The sequence below is a fragment of the Xenopus laevis genome, chromosome 7L, assembly GCF_017654675.1.
Source record: "Xenopus laevis strain J_2021 chromosome 7L, Xenopus_laevis_v10.1, whole genome shotgun sequence".
In the NCBI taxonomy this organism is placed as follows: Eukaryota; Metazoa; Chordata; class Amphibia; order Anura; family Pipidae; genus Xenopus; species Xenopus laevis.
In genome coordinates, this window is record NC_054383.1 from 5,646,313 (window position 1) to 5,665,732 (window position 19,420).

The 19,420-nt window shown below is 39.7% G+C and overlaps 1 protein-coding gene across 1 annotated transcript in view; it reads left to right on the forward strand.

Annotated features, from left to right (window-relative positions):
- Positions 1-19,349, forward strand: part of LOC108695708 (alpha-2-macroglobulin) — a 29,847-nt gene extending 10,498 nt beyond the window's left edge. Inside the window, exons 12-36 of the mRNA XM_018224683.2 lie at positions 1,166-1,387; positions 1,915-1,972; positions 2,438-2,580; positions 2,720-2,869; positions 4,356-4,526; positions 5,159-5,249; positions 6,014-6,149; positions 6,540-6,771; positions 8,336-8,459; positions 8,700-8,818; positions 8,937-8,988; positions 9,881-9,964; positions 10,068-10,244; positions 10,932-11,013; positions 11,668-11,821; positions 12,697-12,780; positions 13,311-13,473; positions 13,942-14,162; positions 14,539-14,754; positions 16,337-16,458; positions 16,884-16,974; positions 18,015-18,083; positions 18,443-18,545; positions 18,665-18,715; positions 18,942-19,349. Of these exons, the coding sequence (XP_018080172.2) occupies positions 1,166-1,387; positions 1,915-1,972; positions 2,438-2,580; positions 2,720-2,869; positions 4,356-4,526; positions 5,159-5,249; positions 6,014-6,149; positions 6,540-6,771; positions 8,336-8,459; positions 8,700-8,818; positions 8,937-8,988; positions 9,881-9,964; positions 10,068-10,244; positions 10,932-11,013; positions 11,668-11,821; positions 12,697-12,780; positions 13,311-13,473; positions 13,942-14,162; positions 14,539-14,754; positions 16,337-16,458; positions 16,884-16,974; positions 18,015-18,083; positions 18,443-18,545; positions 18,665-18,714 (3,114 nt within the window). The 3' untranslated portion in view covers position 18,715; positions 18,942-19,349. The remainder of the gene's footprint in view (positions 1-1,165; positions 1,388-1,914; positions 1,973-2,437; positions 2,581-2,719; positions 2,870-4,355; positions 4,527-5,158; positions 5,250-6,013; positions 6,150-6,539; positions 6,772-8,335; positions 8,460-8,699; positions 8,819-8,936; positions 8,989-9,880; positions 9,965-10,067; positions 10,245-10,931; positions 11,014-11,667; positions 11,822-12,696; positions 12,781-13,310; positions 13,474-13,941; positions 14,163-14,538; positions 14,755-16,336; positions 16,459-16,883; positions 16,975-18,014; positions 18,084-18,442; positions 18,546-18,664; positions 18,716-18,941) is intronic.
- The last annotated feature ends 71 nt before the right edge of the window (positions 19,350-19,420 follow it).

Consider the following 19,420-nt stretch of genomic DNA (forward strand, 5'->3'; position numbering starts at 1 on the left):
AAAACTGACTGGTTCCATGAACTGCTTACCAGCCCTACTACCTATTCCAGACACTGATCAGCAGCCAAAACTGTAGGAATAGTAGAATGAAAGACATCACAATGGGTGAAAGAGCTGGGGGTGGATGAATAGAATACAGGGCAGTGATAGGGAAAGATAGAGCATAGAGGAGTTTAAAAGACAGAGTAGATGGGAGAGGCAGTAGTACAGTAGTACAAGAATTAGAGGTAGGACAGTGAGTGGAGCGGAATTCCCCACAGAAAATTAGTTAAAGGTACTTGCTTTAACATGTAGTACTTACACTTCCATAAAGTTGTGCGCAGCACTGATGCCTTCGGTTCCGAATCATGTGCTACCATGACCATGAAACCCTGGAGCTACCACCATCTCCAAATCAAACGAAAGCTCCTAGGTCTCTACAGCTCCCTGCATCAGCATAGCATAGCATACCCAAACATTATTTTGGCAGTGAGAAATTTTTACATTTCCAATGCAGTTGCGTATGACTTGCATCAAAGTGCAAGTAAGATTAATTTGCATACAGTGGCCACAATTGCGTCATCCCCAAATTAATTTGGCGACCTCAACAAAATGGAAATTCTAGAAAAAATGTATGATGTGGAAAACATAATGCTCAGAACTGCACTTGGATCACTGTGCTTGAGGTCGTAAGTGGGTAGGAGTAGATAATGAGAAGTTCTACATAGGAAGGATGAGAAGAATTAAAATCAGGACAGTAAGCTAGAGTGGAAGAAATAGAGAAACGAGTAACAAGGAAGTGGACCAAGGAGGAAGGAAGAGGGAAAGAAGAGGACAGTGGGTTGGAGAAGGATGGGAAGAAAGACTGAACAACCGAACAATGGGCGGGACAGACAGGAACACATAAACAAGAAGATAGTGGCTTAGAAGGCTTGGAAGAGGAGCATGAGTATTCAGACTGTGGTGGGGAGAGGTAAGGAGATTAAAACAGGACTGGAAGCTGGAGGGGTAAGAAATTTTCAGCCACAGAAACTGAAGCTTTCCTAGCAATTCTGCTGCAGTATAATAAGTGTTCATTTCTATTCATTGACTCTCATGGGTTTAGACAGCCAAACTACTACAAAAGTACAGATGACTTATTAACATTGTTTTGGATACATTTTAAAACGTATCTGTCTCTCCCTAGGTCAGTTATCAGAATCCAGCCCTATGTTACTATTCCCAGTGGGATAACACTGCCTATCCTTCTGTTGAGCATCAAGTGCTACGGTTCTACTCGGAGAGTGGCAGCTTCTTGCAGATTTATGGCCCAAAGGAGGCACTGAGTTGTTGGAAGAGCTACAGCATCAACGTGCAGTATATTGTGAACTGTGATAAAGTGGGAGACAAAGCTACTTTCTACTTCTTGGTGAGTGGTGGAAACAGCTTGGAACTGGAACTAAGAACGATGCCCATCCTGCCAACTTTTTAGATATCAAAGCTGGCAGATATCTGTTGGGGGTAGAGCAAATATTAATTTGGCCAACTTTTTAGAAAAAGTGTGATGCATGGTGGGTTGTCCAAGAAATCATTAAATTATTATTGTATTGAGTATTAATCCAAGGTTGGACCTTTGGCACAGTTGAGCATAAATGGCTCAGTGATATTGGGGATGCACACAGTGAGATTGGAAGTTCTCCACTTCCAGTTATCAAGTCCCTCCAATAGGCCAGATATTGTTTTTCTTGGGATGACCTGCTGAAAAAAAATGGTTGTCTGGGACCCCCTGGCCTAATATACTCCAGCCCCCCATAACAATCCTTGTTTATCTCTCAACTAAAAATACTTGATATAAAACAGATGGAGGTGTTGATCTGCCAGTTGATATAATTTCCATGATACTTGGCGTATTGATGTATCCCAGATTCTAAATATGCAAATACTTTGTTCTTGCAGGTAATGTCAAGAGAAAAGATTGTTCTCTCTGGTGCACAGGATGTTGATCTTACTACATGTAAGTGGCTTAGTGGAAATTGAGGGTTTGGGCAGACTGTGTTCAGCCATCTTTAAGCTGTTGCCGAAACAACACCTCCTCAGTCTGTTATGTTCAATGGAGACTTAGATAATACATACACCTGACTTGTTCACAAAAGCACTGAAATTCTGTAAAAATATCATGACTTTTAGAAATAACACAGAAAATGGGAACATAAAAGCATTTTGGGATATTTATTTTGCTGGTTTGACTTTTACCCTTTAGATCAGTGATCCCCAACAAATTTTGGTTGTATGAAAACAGGTGTACTGAAAAATAGAGCCTCAATGTAGGTTAACAATCCACAAAGGGGCTACCAAATGGCCAATCACAGCACTTATTTGGAACCCCAAGAACATTTTTCAAGCTAGTGTTGCTCCTCAACTCCTTTTACTTCTAAATGTTGCTCACGGGTTCAAAAGATTATGTGTTTTCTTCTTACAGCTAGAAATGGCTCAATTTCTATAAATATTGATGTGGCTTCAGAACTCACTCCTTCTGCAACAGTTATAGTGTACAGCATATTGCATTCCGAACTTATAGCAGATACTGTGACTCTGAATATTGAAACCTGTTTCAAGCACCAGGTAAGTTGAGACTTGATAGGAATGGTTTGGGGAGGCATTGGTAATAAATCATAATAAATACACAAAAAAGGTAAAAAAAAAAAAAGGTACTGTATTATGTTGTGCTCAAGGTAAATAAAAAAACATATATCTTTTTTAGGTTTCCCTTAGCTTCTCCCAGGATCGAGGCCCACCAGCTTCAAATGTTGACCTGAAACTCTCAGCAGCTCCTGGAGCTCTGTGTGGAGTTAGAGTTATTGATTACAGCCTCCTCTTGCTCAATTCATATGAAAGGTTCTCTGCCTCGAGCGTGAGTACAATAAATTATTCTGTTATAACATTTGTTATATAATAGAGCAGCTCATTCCAAGTCACAAGGGTACGTGGGGGAGCCAAATTTCAAATACAATCCCATAAGGTTGACCAGACCCATGCTCAGGAACTAGAATCAAAATCTCCATGACAAAAAGAGAAATGTAACTATTAAACTATAAATATTATAGTTGAGCAGAATGCCAACAATCCAACGAGGAACATCAAGCAGAAATTGTAAGGGCAGCATGAAAAACCAAGAAGCATTCAAAAAAATTAGACCTGCGATTTAATAAGTCATTGACTAAGGATAATGTTGGGAGAAGATTGTTGGTAGAATAAAGGTAATGAATTGGACCTATTGCTTAATGCACCACATGTTTAAATGCTAAACTCAACCCAAAATGGGGTGCTATAAATAAAAAGCGCACAAAGAGATGGCAGGCTCCATAGCACAATAGCCACTGCTATTACTGGATTATGGTTCTATGGTTACTTATAATTAGTGGTCGGCGAATAAATTCACCAGGTGCAAATTCACAGCGAATTTCAGCGTTTTGCCACCTGCGAATAAATTAGATTAAATTCAAACAATTTTGGATGCAAGTTGTAAAAGTCCATCGCCTCAAAACCGTCGCACATCAACATTATTCAGACGCCCATTGACTGTAAAGCCGGCGTCAAAATTGATGCGAGCGGCAGAACTGTCATGGGCGTCAAAATTCATGTTTCACCGTTTCACGAATTTTGCTGGAAATTCACACATTTTCCGGCAAAACGGGACAAATTCGCCGATCACTAGTTAAAAGCAGAGAAAGAAGCAAAGGGTATCTGACACCAAAAGATGGTGTGATGATGTCATGAGTTTGGTGCAGTGTGGTCCATTTTCACTGCCATTTTCACAGGATGATGATGTCAGTGGTAAGAAGCTCAATTTTGCCATTTTGGAGGAGGCTTTTGTAAGTCTTTCTTGCAACTAGTTAGTTGGGCCACAAATTCCTAAATTCAGACCCTTGGAGGGAATAAAGTTTGCATTTACAAACCAAGCTCCACAGACGTTCTTAAAGTGATAATGACACTAAAAAAAATATTATTCAAAATATTAATTTACATCAAAAGTTACCTATAGCTCATGTTGATCATTTTTCACTGATAAAGCTGCTTTTCTAAGTAATTGTTACTGGAAGCTCCCTAAACCTGACTGCTGAGGCTCAAATATGGCAGCCACCTCACAGAGGAACATAAGGGATCAGATGGGTAATGTAAAATAATCTGCAAATACTTTTATGGCAAAATTATAGATTGCATGCGAAGACAATGTTATGATAGATGTAAAAAAAAAAGGTTTAATTTCTGGTGACAGTATCTCTTTAAGAGTAAAAAGAATATTATGCTAGGTATTGTGCCAGAGTTGTACAATCTTTCCAAAGGGTTGCACATGCAGAGGACATACATATAAATATAAGACCTTCTTTGTATTCCAGGTGTACAACTCCATTCCACATCTGTCACTCTATGGGTACAAAGTTGGCAAATTAGATTTGGAAGAGCCAAAGCCTCCCTGTGAGAATCCACAAAGAGCAGTATTTTACAATGGGAGCTACTATATACCAATAAGCAGCTATTCAGAAGGAGACACCTATGATATCTTCAAGGTAAGAAAGTAGCAATCAGAGAGCCAGTGGGCTTCTAAGTCCTTCCAGTTTCAGATTGCTAGTGCCTGCAAAACTATTCCACAATACTGTATGTGGCTAAAGAGGAGCTTTTTGGAATATTTATTAAGGTGAAACTATTTCAGATTACAAGGATTTAACACAAAGTTCGTAGGAGATACTCCTTTTGTGCCTCTTACTTTCATGCTATTTGCAGTGACAGAGAAAAGAACTGCCTCACTCACTGCATCCAATACTGGGAGGCTGATCCCATCTAGAGGGGTTGAAAGGGGGCTAGTTATTGTGAAATTTTGAAAGAAAGAGCCTATTTGCTCTACTAGATCCTTGGAAGGCCATCATGAAGATCAGTTAGAAGGAGATATGGTTAGTTAGAAAGAGAAGACAAGACCATTTCCTATATCTGTAGGCTTGCTATGAGTTAAACAATGTCCAGATTAAATGTTGGACCCCAAAGGGGGCTTAAACCAAGAAAGTGCACAAACACTTTTATAGGCTAAACCCAGGCATATAATAATGGTGGCGGCAAAGGACAAGAGTGCAGGGTTGGAAGTGTTGTTGTTGGCAGTACTGTACAAGTGCCGTGAAGTTGATTGACAATGTCTAATCTTTTTCAGCAACTGGGTCTGGTGGTTGCTACTGACTACAGGCTGAGAAAACCAGTTGTCTGCGGGTATGAAGAAGAGCCTGTTAGGCCTAGATATTCAAGTGAGTGCAGGTTTTTTTGCGTTTTAATATAAATAGCAATACCCTGCTTTCTAAGTATGAACTTGAATTTACAATGTGCCAAAATGATCTAAAATAATATATGGATGTATCAGATGGTGAGAGGCAGAGGCATCTGCCCACCCATTATGTTGCCAGTGAACTGCTACAACTGGGGACTATAACAAAGTACTGGAATTTTAGTGTTAGCTAATGTGGAATCAGTACCCAGAAGTAATATGTGAGTTGACCACTGAGTGGTTGAAATTTGGCAAACCATTGCAGGCTAGGGTTCATTGGGGGTCAAACTGTGGAAATCAACATCTCTACCCACACATAACTAGTACCTAGCAGGTACTATGTTCAGTCTCTAGTTACTTATGTTACTTTTTCAGTTATATATATAGCATTACTTATACTTTTAGCAATACGCGGTAACCTTAATTTCAATATATTGATGCCTGCATTCGGAAGCAGAGGGGGTGGTGTGGGGTGAACCCATGGGTGGCCTGGGTGTTAGGCAAGAGTGTGACTTGTAAAACCTGTTACTTTGATCTGAATCCTATCCTTTCCTGCATTCCTGATGGGTGGGGGAGACAGGAAGGCTCACACCCCCTACACAATCCCTACCATATTGCGCTTATTTTTTGCACTTTGCAGCCTGTCCCATCATTTAGTAAATGACTCCCACTGTGTTTTTCATGAGTGCCATTTCTCATAATACTTTTTAAATGTTTCTTCCCAAACTATCTTTCTTTTATGAGTAGAGGCAGGTGGCCGTGGTGTTGCGTATGCCGAAATGTTGCGCGAGCCTGTTTCTGTGAATGGAGGTGGAGCAGGAAGCGTTGAAACAGTTCGAAAAGACTTCAGGGAGACCTTTGTGTGGAAAATGGTGGTCGCTGAGTGAGTATTTGAGTAAATATATCATTTTAATGTTAACTCATTATTAACTTCACATCATCGTACTTAAAGGGCTAGGGGAATACCGGTATTTCCCTGTAGATGGCAATAGGAAAACCCAGGGCTTTCCTCCTAAAGAACAATGCCTTACATCTCCTGTGCTTACAAGAACTTGAATTCCATTCACACACAATAAAACACCCTTTTATAAAATGTACTTGTGACTATTTATGTAAGCCACTCCCTCTATTACTAATAAAAAACATATTTTTAATGATTTAGTTAAAAATTAAAGAAGTTTGCTAAAATGTATTCATACGATATTATATTTGAAAAATCTTTTTAACATTGAGTACCTGATGTCTGAAAACAATCTTATCCTGTGTCCCTCAGCTCAGAAGGAAAATTAACATTTACAGAGAAAGTCCCAGACACAATCACCGAGTGGAAAGGCTCCATGTTCTGTCTTTCTGAGGAGCAAGGATTTGGAATGACTACATACATGGCCAACTTCACATCATTCCTGCCATTCTTTGTGGAACCTTCATTGCCTTATTCCTTCACTAGAGGAGAGACCCTGGTTCTGAGGGCATTTGTGTCCAACTACTTGCAGCAATGCATCACGGTAACTTCTACTGGAGCTCAGGGTTGGGTATAACAATCTTGTAGTCCCACCACCCCGCTCATAAAACCACTGGTTTCTATAAGGAAATTAAATTGAAAGTTCGTAGTTGGCTCCAGTTTTAGAAATAAATAACCAATCAGCTGGCAGTGTGTGCTGTTCAAAAGCAAGAAAATGTCCGATGGGTTTCTATGGGTAACTAGACCTGGAGCAAATCTAGTGACTATTGTCGCTTACTTTCTGCTTTTGCTGCATATAATGTAATTCTGATTCAGGGTAGTGAGCTGAGATCTTGGTCTAATGGACAATTCAGGAATGATATCATTGTTCTGCCCTCCCATTATTTGTTCCATTTGCTCTCAGCGGGGTCACAGGTGATGCCAGCAGTGGAAATTATCATAGGAGTGCAGCCCAGGAATTCATGGCTTGGAAAGATCAACCTTGTCTAAACCATGCATGTAACTTGACCTCTTATCAAGCATCTCATGCATTTCTGCTGGAACATTTGATATATTTCTTCTGTAGTTCTACCTTTAAAGAGTATTGGTACAGGTATGGGACCTGTTATCCAGAATGCTAGGGACGACGGGTTTTCCGGATAATGGATCTTTCTGTAAATTCATGCCTTAAGTCTACTAGAAATTAATTTAAACATTAAATAAACTCAATGGGCTGGTTTTGCTTCCAATAAGGATTCATTATATTTTATTTGGGATCAAGTACAAGGTACTGTTTTATTATTACAGAGAAAAAGGAAATCATTTTTAGAAATTTGGATTATTTGGATAACATGGAGTCTATGGGAGACAGCCATTCAGTAATTCGGTGCTTTCTGGATATCGGGTTTCCGGATAAGGGATCCTATACCTGTACAATCAGAAGGACATGGTGTTTTTGTTCCTGTACCAGTCAGTTGACTTGAAGATGCTGCTTGGATGAGTAGTGAAACGTTTTCAATGATAACTTAGAATTTACTTCTACTAGATATACCATGACCTGGATAATTGAAAACCTTCTTAGACATATTTTTTCTGTAGTTCTACCCATAAGAAATCTGGTGTCTTACTTGTTCTATGTTTCTTCTGTAGTTACATACTATAGTTTAAGGGGTATATTACGCCTTAACTATCCGTCCTGGAGGATTATGGCTTTACCCCCTTGATGTTTCTGGGATGTGTACACACATTATTTAGCAGTAATGTTTTCCATCACTTCAGTTATAAAGCAATGTTCTGGTCATAGACAAACTGCCTATTCAATATACAATCTGTCTATTTAATACACAGCCCAGATATCTTTCCCTGTTGGCTTTGTATGGTACACTGGGAGGCTGACTCCACCTAGGGTATTTGAAAGGGGGCTAGTTATTGTGAGATTTTTGCTCTTCAAGATCCTTGGAAGATCAGTTAGAAGGAGATTTGGTTGGTTAGGAAGAGAAGACAAGCATTTCTCATTCATCCAGGTCATGGATAATTTGCACTTTCTTGGTGTAAGCCCCCTTTGGGATCCAGCATTTGATCTGGATACTAATACTGGATATTAATATAATTCCATGTTGTGTGCACAGATCAGCGTAACCCTGGAAGAATCTGCTGATTTTGACGCTGCGCCCCAGGACGTGCAACAGAATAAATGTATCTGTGCAGGCGGCAGAGCCACTTATTCATGGAATGTAGATGCTAAGTCATTAGGTGAGAATATTTTATGTAGCCCCCTTGAATATCATTAATTCTCCTCTCCCATATTCCGATTAAGCTGCCACAACATGGATCAATTTGTCCACCATTTTTCCATTTTCCTTAAAGAGAAGGGTGTAAAATGTTGTAGCATTTAATTTTTGTTTTATATATATATTCTTTCCTGGCCCTGCCCTCTTTCCCTCTACTTTTCTATATAAGACACATCACTCATCTACACCCCACTAATTCCAGGTGAGATCAGCTTTACCTTATCTGCTGAGACAACTCACATTGGAGACACTTGTGAGGGACCCAACGACCCATCCCAGCCATTCCGCAAGGATACAGTGATCAAAACGGTTCTGGTGGAGGTGAGAGCTGAGTATATGGATGATATATTATGGTAGTCAAAGAGGGAGATATAGAAGTAACTCAAATCATATGTAAGGCAGCAGTTATATATGTTCTTTTTCTTATCTTCTCTGCAAGGCTGAGGGTATTAGAAGAGAAGTGACCTCCAGCAATCTTGTCTGTGTGGAGGGTAAGGATAAAAAAATCTACACAATTCTCCACGTATAACACAGTTCCCTAATAGGATCTTCTAGCCCATAGCTGTCCAAATGTGGGCCTGTAGGCTGGATTTAGATAATTTAAAGGGCCCAGACTTATCATGGGCTCCACAGATTGGTACTTTGATTCTCACCCAATGCACCCCAATGTTATTGAGATCTATGTGAACTATGTGAAATCAGTTTAGAACAATACTAGTGCAATGCAGAAATCATAACTCATTGGTATACAAGTCATCAAGCATTTTGCCCGATTAGAAACATAAATATACAGTATAACCAGTGAATTGTTATTGCCAATAATTCAATTTAGTGGCACATTTCTAGTACAGATAAAACAGTATCAATGCTGGGGTGCAGGGTGCTGGATAGTATTGCACTTTTTAAAATGTTCCACAATCTTGCATTTTATTTCAAATCTGAGATTTGCAAACATTCATTTTCAAGACATCATAAAAAAATCTCAAAATTGGACAAAAAGTGGACAAGTAATATCTGCCAGAAATTGAATTTGTTGCATAAACTTTGTTGCACTCTATTACACATTAAGGTTACTTAAAAGTAAGAAAAGTTAAAAAGGTACTACTTAATTAGTAAATGGTGACAGTACCTTTATCTGATAGAATTTTGTCTTACCAACCTTCCATATCACCACCCTTAGACCAGTAGTACACGTGGCCCATGAATGTGTGGTGTAAAAAGGGGGAAATGGCCCTTAATGGAATTATATAGACATTTAATTACCTTCACAGAGAAGTATAATAAACTGCAGTAGGTATTTGTCTGTACAAAGCATAATTCTGCAGGAAAACATTGTTGCAAAAGTGGATATTTTATTGTATTTTATTTGTGCATTATCTATAGGTTCTAATGCTGAAATACCCGTCAGTATTACTCCCCCAGATAATGTAGTGTCAGGCTCAGCTGATGGCTTTATCGTTGCCCTGGGTGAGTAGATGTGTTGACATTCAGATACCTTCTCCATCTCCCCTTCCTTTTGAGTGCTCTTTACATTTACCAGTCTTCCTCTTTTTATTTCTCTTCCCTTCAGGTGATGTTATTGGTCTACCTCTGAGTAATCTCCAGAATCTGCTCCAGATGCCCTATGGGTGCGGTGAACAGAACCTTGCCCGTTTGGCACCCATTCCAGATGTTCTAGAATATCTCAACAACACAGGACAGTTGACTGCTGAAATTCTTCAGATGGGGATTAAATACATGACTGAAGGTGAGAAAGCTTGACTGTTTTCGAAAGTCAAATATTTACTACTAATATGTATCAAATATGTGTGTATCTGAATTATTTTTACACACATAGGTGTAGAATGTTTAACTGCTTCAGAATCAACTGTTCAGGTGATTTCAACCCATTTTAATAATGATGATGATGTGTGGAATAATATAGGGGGAGATACAGTAGGTAGGAGTTAGGGCATGTCCAAAGCTGGCCCACACCCTCATGATTAGATGTTTTAGTAGACTCTTAACCATTGTTGCTGTCCATGTAGATATCATGGAAGTTAGTGCAAGTGCTACTGGTGAGTAAGGGATGTCAGTATCCTTTTCCACTTAGAGTTATGGATTAAAAAGCAACCAGCAGATACGTGTTCTCCAGAGAAGGCCCCAAAACCCATATCAAGGTAGTTTTTGGTAATATACTGCATTTCATATCTTCAAAGATGAAAAATGATTTGTTGCTGTCTGTTACTAGACCAGAGCAAGTGTAGCACTTTTTTTAACTCTGTCTTTCATTTCCCTAAAGCCAAATATCTGTATATCAAGTTATCATTGTCTGGCATTCTACTGTCCATTTCCAGGTCTGAGCTGTAATGAATGGGGAAATATGGGATTATTTATATTTCATTGATACATTTCTTTTGGTTGGTCTCATTTCTAATTGTCTCTCTAATTACAGGCTATTACCGGCAGACAAGATATAAACTGTGGAATGGAGCCTATAGTACATTTTGGGGCTGGGCTGCTCAGGCAAATTCTTGGTAAGGGCATGAAAATGTTAGTCTGCAGCAGCAAAAATTCTACAACTGCAACTATATACGACTAGATTTTATGGGTAGTGAGCTTTTGCTGCTGCTGTGTCCAGACAGGTTTTTTTCACCTGTGCCAGAGCAGCACCGAGAAGGGGTTGGAAGGGCAATTTAGTTCAGAGTATAAACCCCTTATCTGCAAGATGGGCACATATAGGGCAACCTAAAGCTAATGATTAAATATGTATTTCTGCAAATTCACTGCACATTATAAAAGCAGTGGTGTGCCTTGTGTGTGCCTAGTCCCCAACAAAATAAATCTTCAGAAGGACCCAGTGCACAGCAATCCATACCTGACCCATGTCTGCTCATTATCTTGCCTCCCTGCATTCTCCCTCCCCAGAGTGCCTGCCCAAAGGTAAGTGAGCAGCTGGGGAAGGAGGAATTTTTTTGAACTATAGAGGAAGTGGACCCCGCAGTCCAAGATTTTGACTTTTAAATGTCTTTTAGTTACCAATACATTGACCTGTCTCTTTAGACCCTGTTCTACATTGCAATGGATCCTTGTGTTTTCCATCTAGACCAGCCCATACACCCTGGTGACTTAACAACTGTATGACAAGAAAAATGGGAGAGTATTAACAGAATGCTTTTACTCCTTTCCAGGCTCACTGCTTACACCTTTAAAACACTAGAAAAATGTAAGAAGCATATTTTTATTGATCAACAAATTCAGAAGCAAACATTAATTTACTTGGAACAGAGGCAAATTCTGAAAACTGGCTGCTTTATGCCAGAGGGGCATCTGTTCATAAAGGAGGTAAGGAAGATGGTTGCAGAGTTATAAGCCCACCTCTAGGATTGCCTAGGGGCTGCACGTCATTTTTGGCTTCAGATCCTGTGGCAGTAACTTCTGGCAGGGGGCCTACTAAGTCTGTAGCCCATCACTCTCTATGCTCCTCTGTAACCCTTCACCCTTCCTGATTTTCTGTACCTGTTTCCTATTCTTCTCACACTCCCTGCCATCCTGTAGAACGTTCTCTCTGCCAACCTGCAGATCTTGAATGTACTTGCCAACCCGTAACTCTTAACTTTTCAAGTAAAGATGTAACCTTTTCCTCTGCCAACCTAGAAATCTTCAGTCTACTTGTCAACCTGTAACACCTCACTCTCCGTGCCAACTTATAGCCACATACTGTATGTTCAATTCCAGAATATACACATTCTCTTTGCCAACCTGTAATCCCTTACCCTCCCTGACAGGCTATAGCCATTTGCTCTATCTAAGAAACTGTAGGCACTTGCTCTTTCTACCAGCCTGTAACCCAATGCTCATCCCATTGTCCTGTAGCTCCTTTATACTCATGGCACCTATGTAGGTACTTGTTCTCCCTGCCAGCTGGTAGACCCATTCGCTCTAATGCAAGCATGTAGCATCAAAATCTATCAGTATTAACATTTATCTTTTCCCCTGTCAATCTGTGCTTATTTGCTTTTCCTACTAACCAGAAGCTGCTTCTCCCCTCCACCAAGTTACAGACCCTCGTTATCCTAAGAAGCTTTAGACCCTCATTTTTTTTCTGGCAATCTCTAGCTTCTCACTCTCCTTGTCAACCTTTGCCCCTTTCTCTTTCAGCTTACTTTATGTATGTATATACGGCAGGTTTCTGCATTTGTCTTTTATCTTCTTAACAGGATGAGAAAGATAAGGAAGCAATTAGCGTTCGGTACACGGCTTTCCTTGCTATTGCTCTTCTAGAATCTAACTATAGCCTTGGGGTAAGTAAGCATCAAAGGTGTAACCCCAATACAGCTACCCACACACAACAATACACAGCATCATACCTTCATGGATATGATATAGAGCAAACCCTTACATTATGTATGGCTGTTCAGTCTTCAAAAAACAAAATTCTCTATCCAGTCCTCAGCCCTCACCCTTAAGCCATATACAATGTACCTGCAATAAATACAAACTATCATATGCAACCCATAGGGCATCAGTCACTATGACTGTCCTGGGGTCTTGGGGTCAGTTCTAATGAGGACACTCTCCTCAAACACAACCACCTCTTGTTGGCATGACAGTTGCCACTATACAAGAGATCAAACATTCAACAAATGAATCTATACTGCTTTCAGACTTTATTGCTACATTATGCAAAAAGAACACCAATTCCTAATAATCAGCTAATAATCAGCTAATAATACTCTGGCTGAACCACAGGTAGACCTGACTTTCTGGTTGAAGCTAAACCACAGATGTCTCTGGGTGAAACATTTTGTAAGTTCTTATTATTCCACTACAGAATGCCTTGCTGGGTGGTGCTATGGCGTGCCTGAGGGATGCCTCTAACCGTGAGCAAAAGATGATCAATAAGGCCCTCATGCTCTATGCCTTTACCTTAGCTGGGGATGAGGAACATAGGGCATGTCTGCTGGTGGCAGTGAAGCAAAAGGCTGTTTCTGAAGGTATTGTTCAATAAGTACTGAAGCAGTCTTTTTAACTTAACTACAGGTATGGGAACTGTTATCCAGCATGCTGGGGACCTGAGGCTTTCTGGATAAGTGATCTTTCTAATTTGGATCTTCATACTTTAAGTCCTTAAAATGGATTCTATGGCAGAAAGCGTAATTTGAGCTTTCTATATAATGGGTTTACAGATAACAGATCCCTTACCTGTATTATGACCTTTCTGATGCCCTTGTAGGGGTTATTCTCAAAAACAATTGTTTCTATCGTACCCCATCCTTTTTGAGCTTAGAGTGACTGGAACATAATGAGGCTCTGGTGGGCTGGAACTCTCCTTTAACCGCTAACTATGCCAGTAAATCTGTGCTTTATCCATAACTTCAGTTTCTCCATTCTGCATTGAGGCCTTTTGGTGGTTATTTCTGGAAAAATGTATATTTGTCTACATTCTGTTTCCTCCCACCCAGGAGGTAACTTGCACTGGGAGCGTGAAAGTACAACTGGAAATGTGGCAGTTCCTTTCTTTTACCCTCGTCATGCAGCAGCTAATGTGGAAATGACAGCCTACATCTTACTTAGTACTGCAAAGGCTCCCATTATAACCAGTGATGACCTGTCCTACATGGCTCAAATAGCAGTTTGGCTTATCCGCCAGCAGAACTCATACGGAGGCTTCAGATCAACTCAGGCAAGTAAAGAGATGATAATATCAAAAATGAGTTAAGAAATAAATGAGAAAGATCAGATAATTAATGCCCAATATTATGTCACACTAAGGGGAAACCTGTGCATATCCCAAACTTCTTCCCTACGCATTCTATATCTGAAAGATCAGACAATTAATGATCCATCTTTCTCCATCTTCAGCCATTCATTTCAAGCTTTGGTGGATTTTACTTGTTGTGTTTGAAGCCTAACATTTTTATTTTCTAAAGAAATGCTTTTAAAAAATGATGCTACATGAATATTGTGTGATTTGGCCATACTTGGATCAAATACGAGGGACAAAGGGACAGAATTTTCATTTTGGAGATCCAATATGCTATTTTTCCTTTGTCTTTCAGGACACAGTGGTGGCAATACAGGCCCTTGTTGCTTATGGTCGTTTGATATATAAACCTAATGCCAATCACAAGTTGGCCATCAGAAGTGGCAATGGAGACGTTGGACAGTTGACATTGGATCAAAGTAACAGGCTCCTAGTACAGAGGCAGCCACTTCCTCAAGTCCCTGGGGAATATGCCATTGGTGTCAATGGCACAGGATGCTGTTTGATACAGGTAAGAAGGGTGAAAATTACATAAATACAATTCTAAAACACCCATAAGAATGGATAGAAAGTGGGTGAATTTTTCTGTGGTGACCTCACATTTTACTAAATCTGCCCCATAGCATTGTCTTGAAACTGTTTTTTTATTAGAATTTTCCAAAGTGATAATTAAACGTACTACAGTCATATGCAAACATTTCATCATGCAGATAATATAACATAACCAAACAATAACAGTTGACTCAAATTAATTTAGGTCATCAGTCCTGGGTTTAAACATTAGATACATAAGAAGCAAGCATTATGGTTGAACGTTGACTCCTGGAGGGGATGGTTCATTGTTGAGAGTTTCTTTTTCCATTATAAGTGGGTTACAACACAAGGATTCCATATCATACCATGTCGTTTGCTGCAAAGTATGAACTGTTATGTGTCTGAGATCTGGAGGAAGTCATATGATATAAGTTAACCAGGTATCAAAGGAATCATTTTTATGTCTCCACCTATATTAATTGAAGGTTAAAAAGTATGGATTTTAATCTTCAATTAATATACTGTAGGTGGAGATATACAAATGATTCCTTAATGTTTGTTTTGTTAATAATGCATCCAGAACTGTAGTGTCTCAATAGAACATGAAGTGTCTGGGGCTTACATAATATCCTGTGAGCCGAATATGCATTAAAGTTCCAAAAACGTTGGAGAAGTTTCCTTTTTTGAAGCAGAATTGGCTGCAAAAGTCCTGACAAACTTTTTTGGGTAACCTGTTTTCTCCAGACATTTCATAACATATGGAACATTAATTTTACAGTGGGCTCATATGTAAGGCATTAATGTTAACTCTCTTGTCTTAAAGGACCAGTAACATCAAAAAAAGTTTTTAAAAAATCCGCTTGCACTCCTCTTCAGAAAAGGCGATCGGGTGATCCATCGTGTGGCGCTTGATTTCTCCTCCCTGCCTTCTTTATAGGAGATAGCCAGGGAGGAGAACTTGATTGATCGTCTCCCTGTCGATTTTTCTGAATAGGAGCACAAGCGTTTATTTCTTAATAAAGACGTTGTAATTTTAAAGTTTAATATGTGTTGGTGTTTTTTTTCATATTATACAAACTAATTTTTTAAAAAAAACATTTTGATGTTACTGATCCTTTAAGGTTCCCTGGACATTTGTAAGAAGTGGTAACTTCAAGAATTTACACCAACATTTATAACAAAGACCTCCGTACAACTTTACCCGCTGTATGCAAATTGACCTAAGCACAAGATCACTAGCGAAATTTCACTAGGCACAAATGAACGCTAGTGCATCTTCACTATGAAATGCTCGCACTTGTGAAGTATTGCTAGCAATAAGTCGCCAGCGTTCGCCGCCCAGGGCGCAACTTCAAATATAAGTGAATTAGAGTAGTGGTATAGAGTTCGCGCCTGGTGAAGTGGTGCAATGTGTGCGAAGCAGTTGCTGGCGACAATTCACCCTTTAGTGAATCTGCCCCTCTGTTGGGGATAACAGTGTCCCATTAGAACAGGAATCCCAGGAATCCCTAAACAATATTCTTTTTTTATTTACCAGTTTTTGGATTTTTTCTTTTTAGAGTACTGTACGATACAACATCCCGGTGCCAGAAGAAAAATCTGCTTTCTTAGTGTATGCAACATCCTCTGGAAACTGCCTGAATGGAGTAGCAATTCTAATTGATCTCACCCTCAGAATCAGGTACTGTTTGCTGATGCATGAGGGGCAAACACTGTAGGCAAGAAATCATATTTGGTAGAGGTTTACGGATGAATTTGTGTTTATTAACAAATTAATTAATAAGGGAAAAAGTACAAGGCTACATTACTCTTAAAACTAAGCTCATCCAAAGAATGGCCAATTCCCAGTCAAGAAATGCACACAACTTCACATAGATTTCGTAACCTTCCACTACAGGTTAAGTAGGATTTACTAGACTATAACTTGAACTTGATGGGCATATGTATTTTTTCTAACCTCAGCTACAATAAACTGGGGCAACTATTCTTGTACACTTTGCCTTGGTTAGGTCCACATACTCATACCTTCTAGCAGGTCTATTTGTTTCTATTTTTATATACATTATTAAATCCTCTTTCTACCTAAAATTACAATTTGTTTTCCAGTTACCTAGGCAGCCGAAATGCGACCAGCACGGTGATCATTGATATTAAATTGCTTTCTGGGTACAAGGCAGATTACATGTCCCTAAATGAGGTAAGAGGGATGGGAAGTATGAGATTCAAATGAAGAGTTACTTTTTTGGTATTGGCTGTTTTAGGCCTACCACACATCAAAGGTTGTCGACCAGAGACAATTTATGTTCCTAACTCACCCACCCCACTTTTTTTGAAGAAACCAGTTAACCTGCCTGTATGTTTTTGGAGTACCAGGAGCAAACGCACGCAAGCACAGGAAGAACATACAACTACTTGTAGCTAGGGTTCTGGTTGGATATATATGCAGTGTCAGACTGGGGTGTCCAGTAGTGATGGGTGGGTTCCACAAAGTCTTCAAACAGGCTCTGCACCCTTTTGTGATGTCACAGCAGGGCGGGTTCAGGCATATAAAGAGGGGAACGTGCCGAGTTAAGGTCGGGTGTGAGTGGAGGAGCAGCTGGTTAGGGTCTGGAGTGGGTTGAGTTTTGCTCAACCGCACATCACTAGTGTCCAGGCCCACTGAGGGTGTCATCACCACCCCAGTTGTGAGCTCCAAACCCAATTTGTGCTTCCTGCAGGGCTGGATGGGAGCGGGCCCACATGTCCACAGGAGTGGGCCTGTGTTGGTGGGGCAGACCAGTGCCAGGGCCTGCCGGGTTTTTCTCAGTGTGCCACTGTCTCAGAGTTTCCATGCCAAGAAAATATCACAAATTAACCTTTCTCTCCAAAGACAAGTACATTCTTGCCTAAAGTTTAATGGGCTCCACCTAACCATGAACAAGTCTTCTTTGGCACTCGGTCTTATAACTTGCATCCTGTTAATCCTGTTGGTTATTACATACATACATATTTTTAATCTTTATTTCTTTTTCCTTCATTTAATTAAATAAATATCAGGAACATCTGCCCTACCATTCTGCCTCCATTATGTAGAGAGAAGGATTTTCCTCTTATTTCTAAATATATATTTATAGCCAACATGGTATAATGCAGGAAGTATGATTTCCTATAAAGCCCATAGATAGGAAGTAAGAGGACTAAAGAGAACCAGGAACATAAAACGTGTTGTTTTAAAAAAAATTCTCCTTTTTCTTTTAGCTGTGGAATGCAAAATTAATTGCCAGATTTGAAGAGAGGAACAATCATGTTATTCTGTACCTTAACTCTGTAAGTGAACTGCCCTCTTTGTGCAAGACATCTCTTTCTCTTCCCTCTCTCATATCTCTCTTTCTAATATCTGCAGGACATCCTTCTATTCTATCTTTTTATTATCTCTCTCTCATATTTCACACTCTCAGCCATTTATATTAGCAGGTACGTAAATGATGATAGTATCCCTTTAAACACAATCGGTGGGCGTCTATACATGTTAATTGTTTTCTCTGTTTATAATTATATGTTATCTGTGAATATTGCTTTTCACCATTTTGGTGAATTTACAGATTACTTAAGAGGCAATAGCCTGAGGCCTCATGGGAAATCTTTCCATGCTCATAACCTTTCTCATCTTGTTTGGTTCTGCCCAGCTTTCCAGTAAACCAATTGACCTCACTTTCAAGATGCAGATGGGTAACCGGGTGTTGAATGTGATGGGCAGCTCAATTTATGTTTATGACTACTATGAAGCAGGTAAAGTGGGTTTTCTGGGGGGGTTTAGACAAAAATACTGTATAGAGTGTAACGGTCCAGGCATTTTATGTTCTTCATATGATGAGTTCTCAGCTCATACTGGTATTTCTTTCTTACAGATGAAAATGGCTATGCAACATATAGACACCCCTGCCCAGTGGTGCAATAAAGTAAGTACAGATTAACTTCTGCTTAGCAACAAACATTTGTAATTTTGCTCCAGTTTTGGCCTTCATTGCTTTGGCTTACAAGCATTGACGGCAACTGTTATACTGAACGATCTTCTGGATGCCCAATTCCAGGTCTAGTGCCAGCTTGTGGGAATCAGGCCCACAGTTTTGTAGTTCCTGTTTCTGGTGTTTTGTATTCACCATGTTCATCTCTTTAATTTTTCAGGAATATTGCTGCCTTCCCTGTGTGAACACATGTAATGCCAAGAGTCTCATGTTCCTAGAACCACCAGAAAGCTGTGCTTGAGCTCAAGAATTATCATCTAATGTCTCTTCGTGCCCTTTAAACCCACAAAGAAATAGATGACTCCCTGCCTGGTCCAAAGAAAATAGCATTTACTTTTCTTATCATACGTTCATCTTACATTCCTTGCCTTTAACTAGTATTTTTTTAATTTATGGGCTGTGCAAACATGTTCTGAAACCTCTGCAGAATCAATCTTGTTCTTTACTTCACAATTCACAAAGTACTTTTGGGGATACTTCCTTTGCACTCAGCACTCTATTGATTCCTCCAGTTCTGGTTGTATAAATATCTTAATCAAATAGAAAATAAAGTGATGTTCACACCCTCCTCAGGTTCCCGTGCTTTGTAACAAGTAAGAATGGGACTTTGCTGTCAAATCTCAATAAAGTCCGAACATT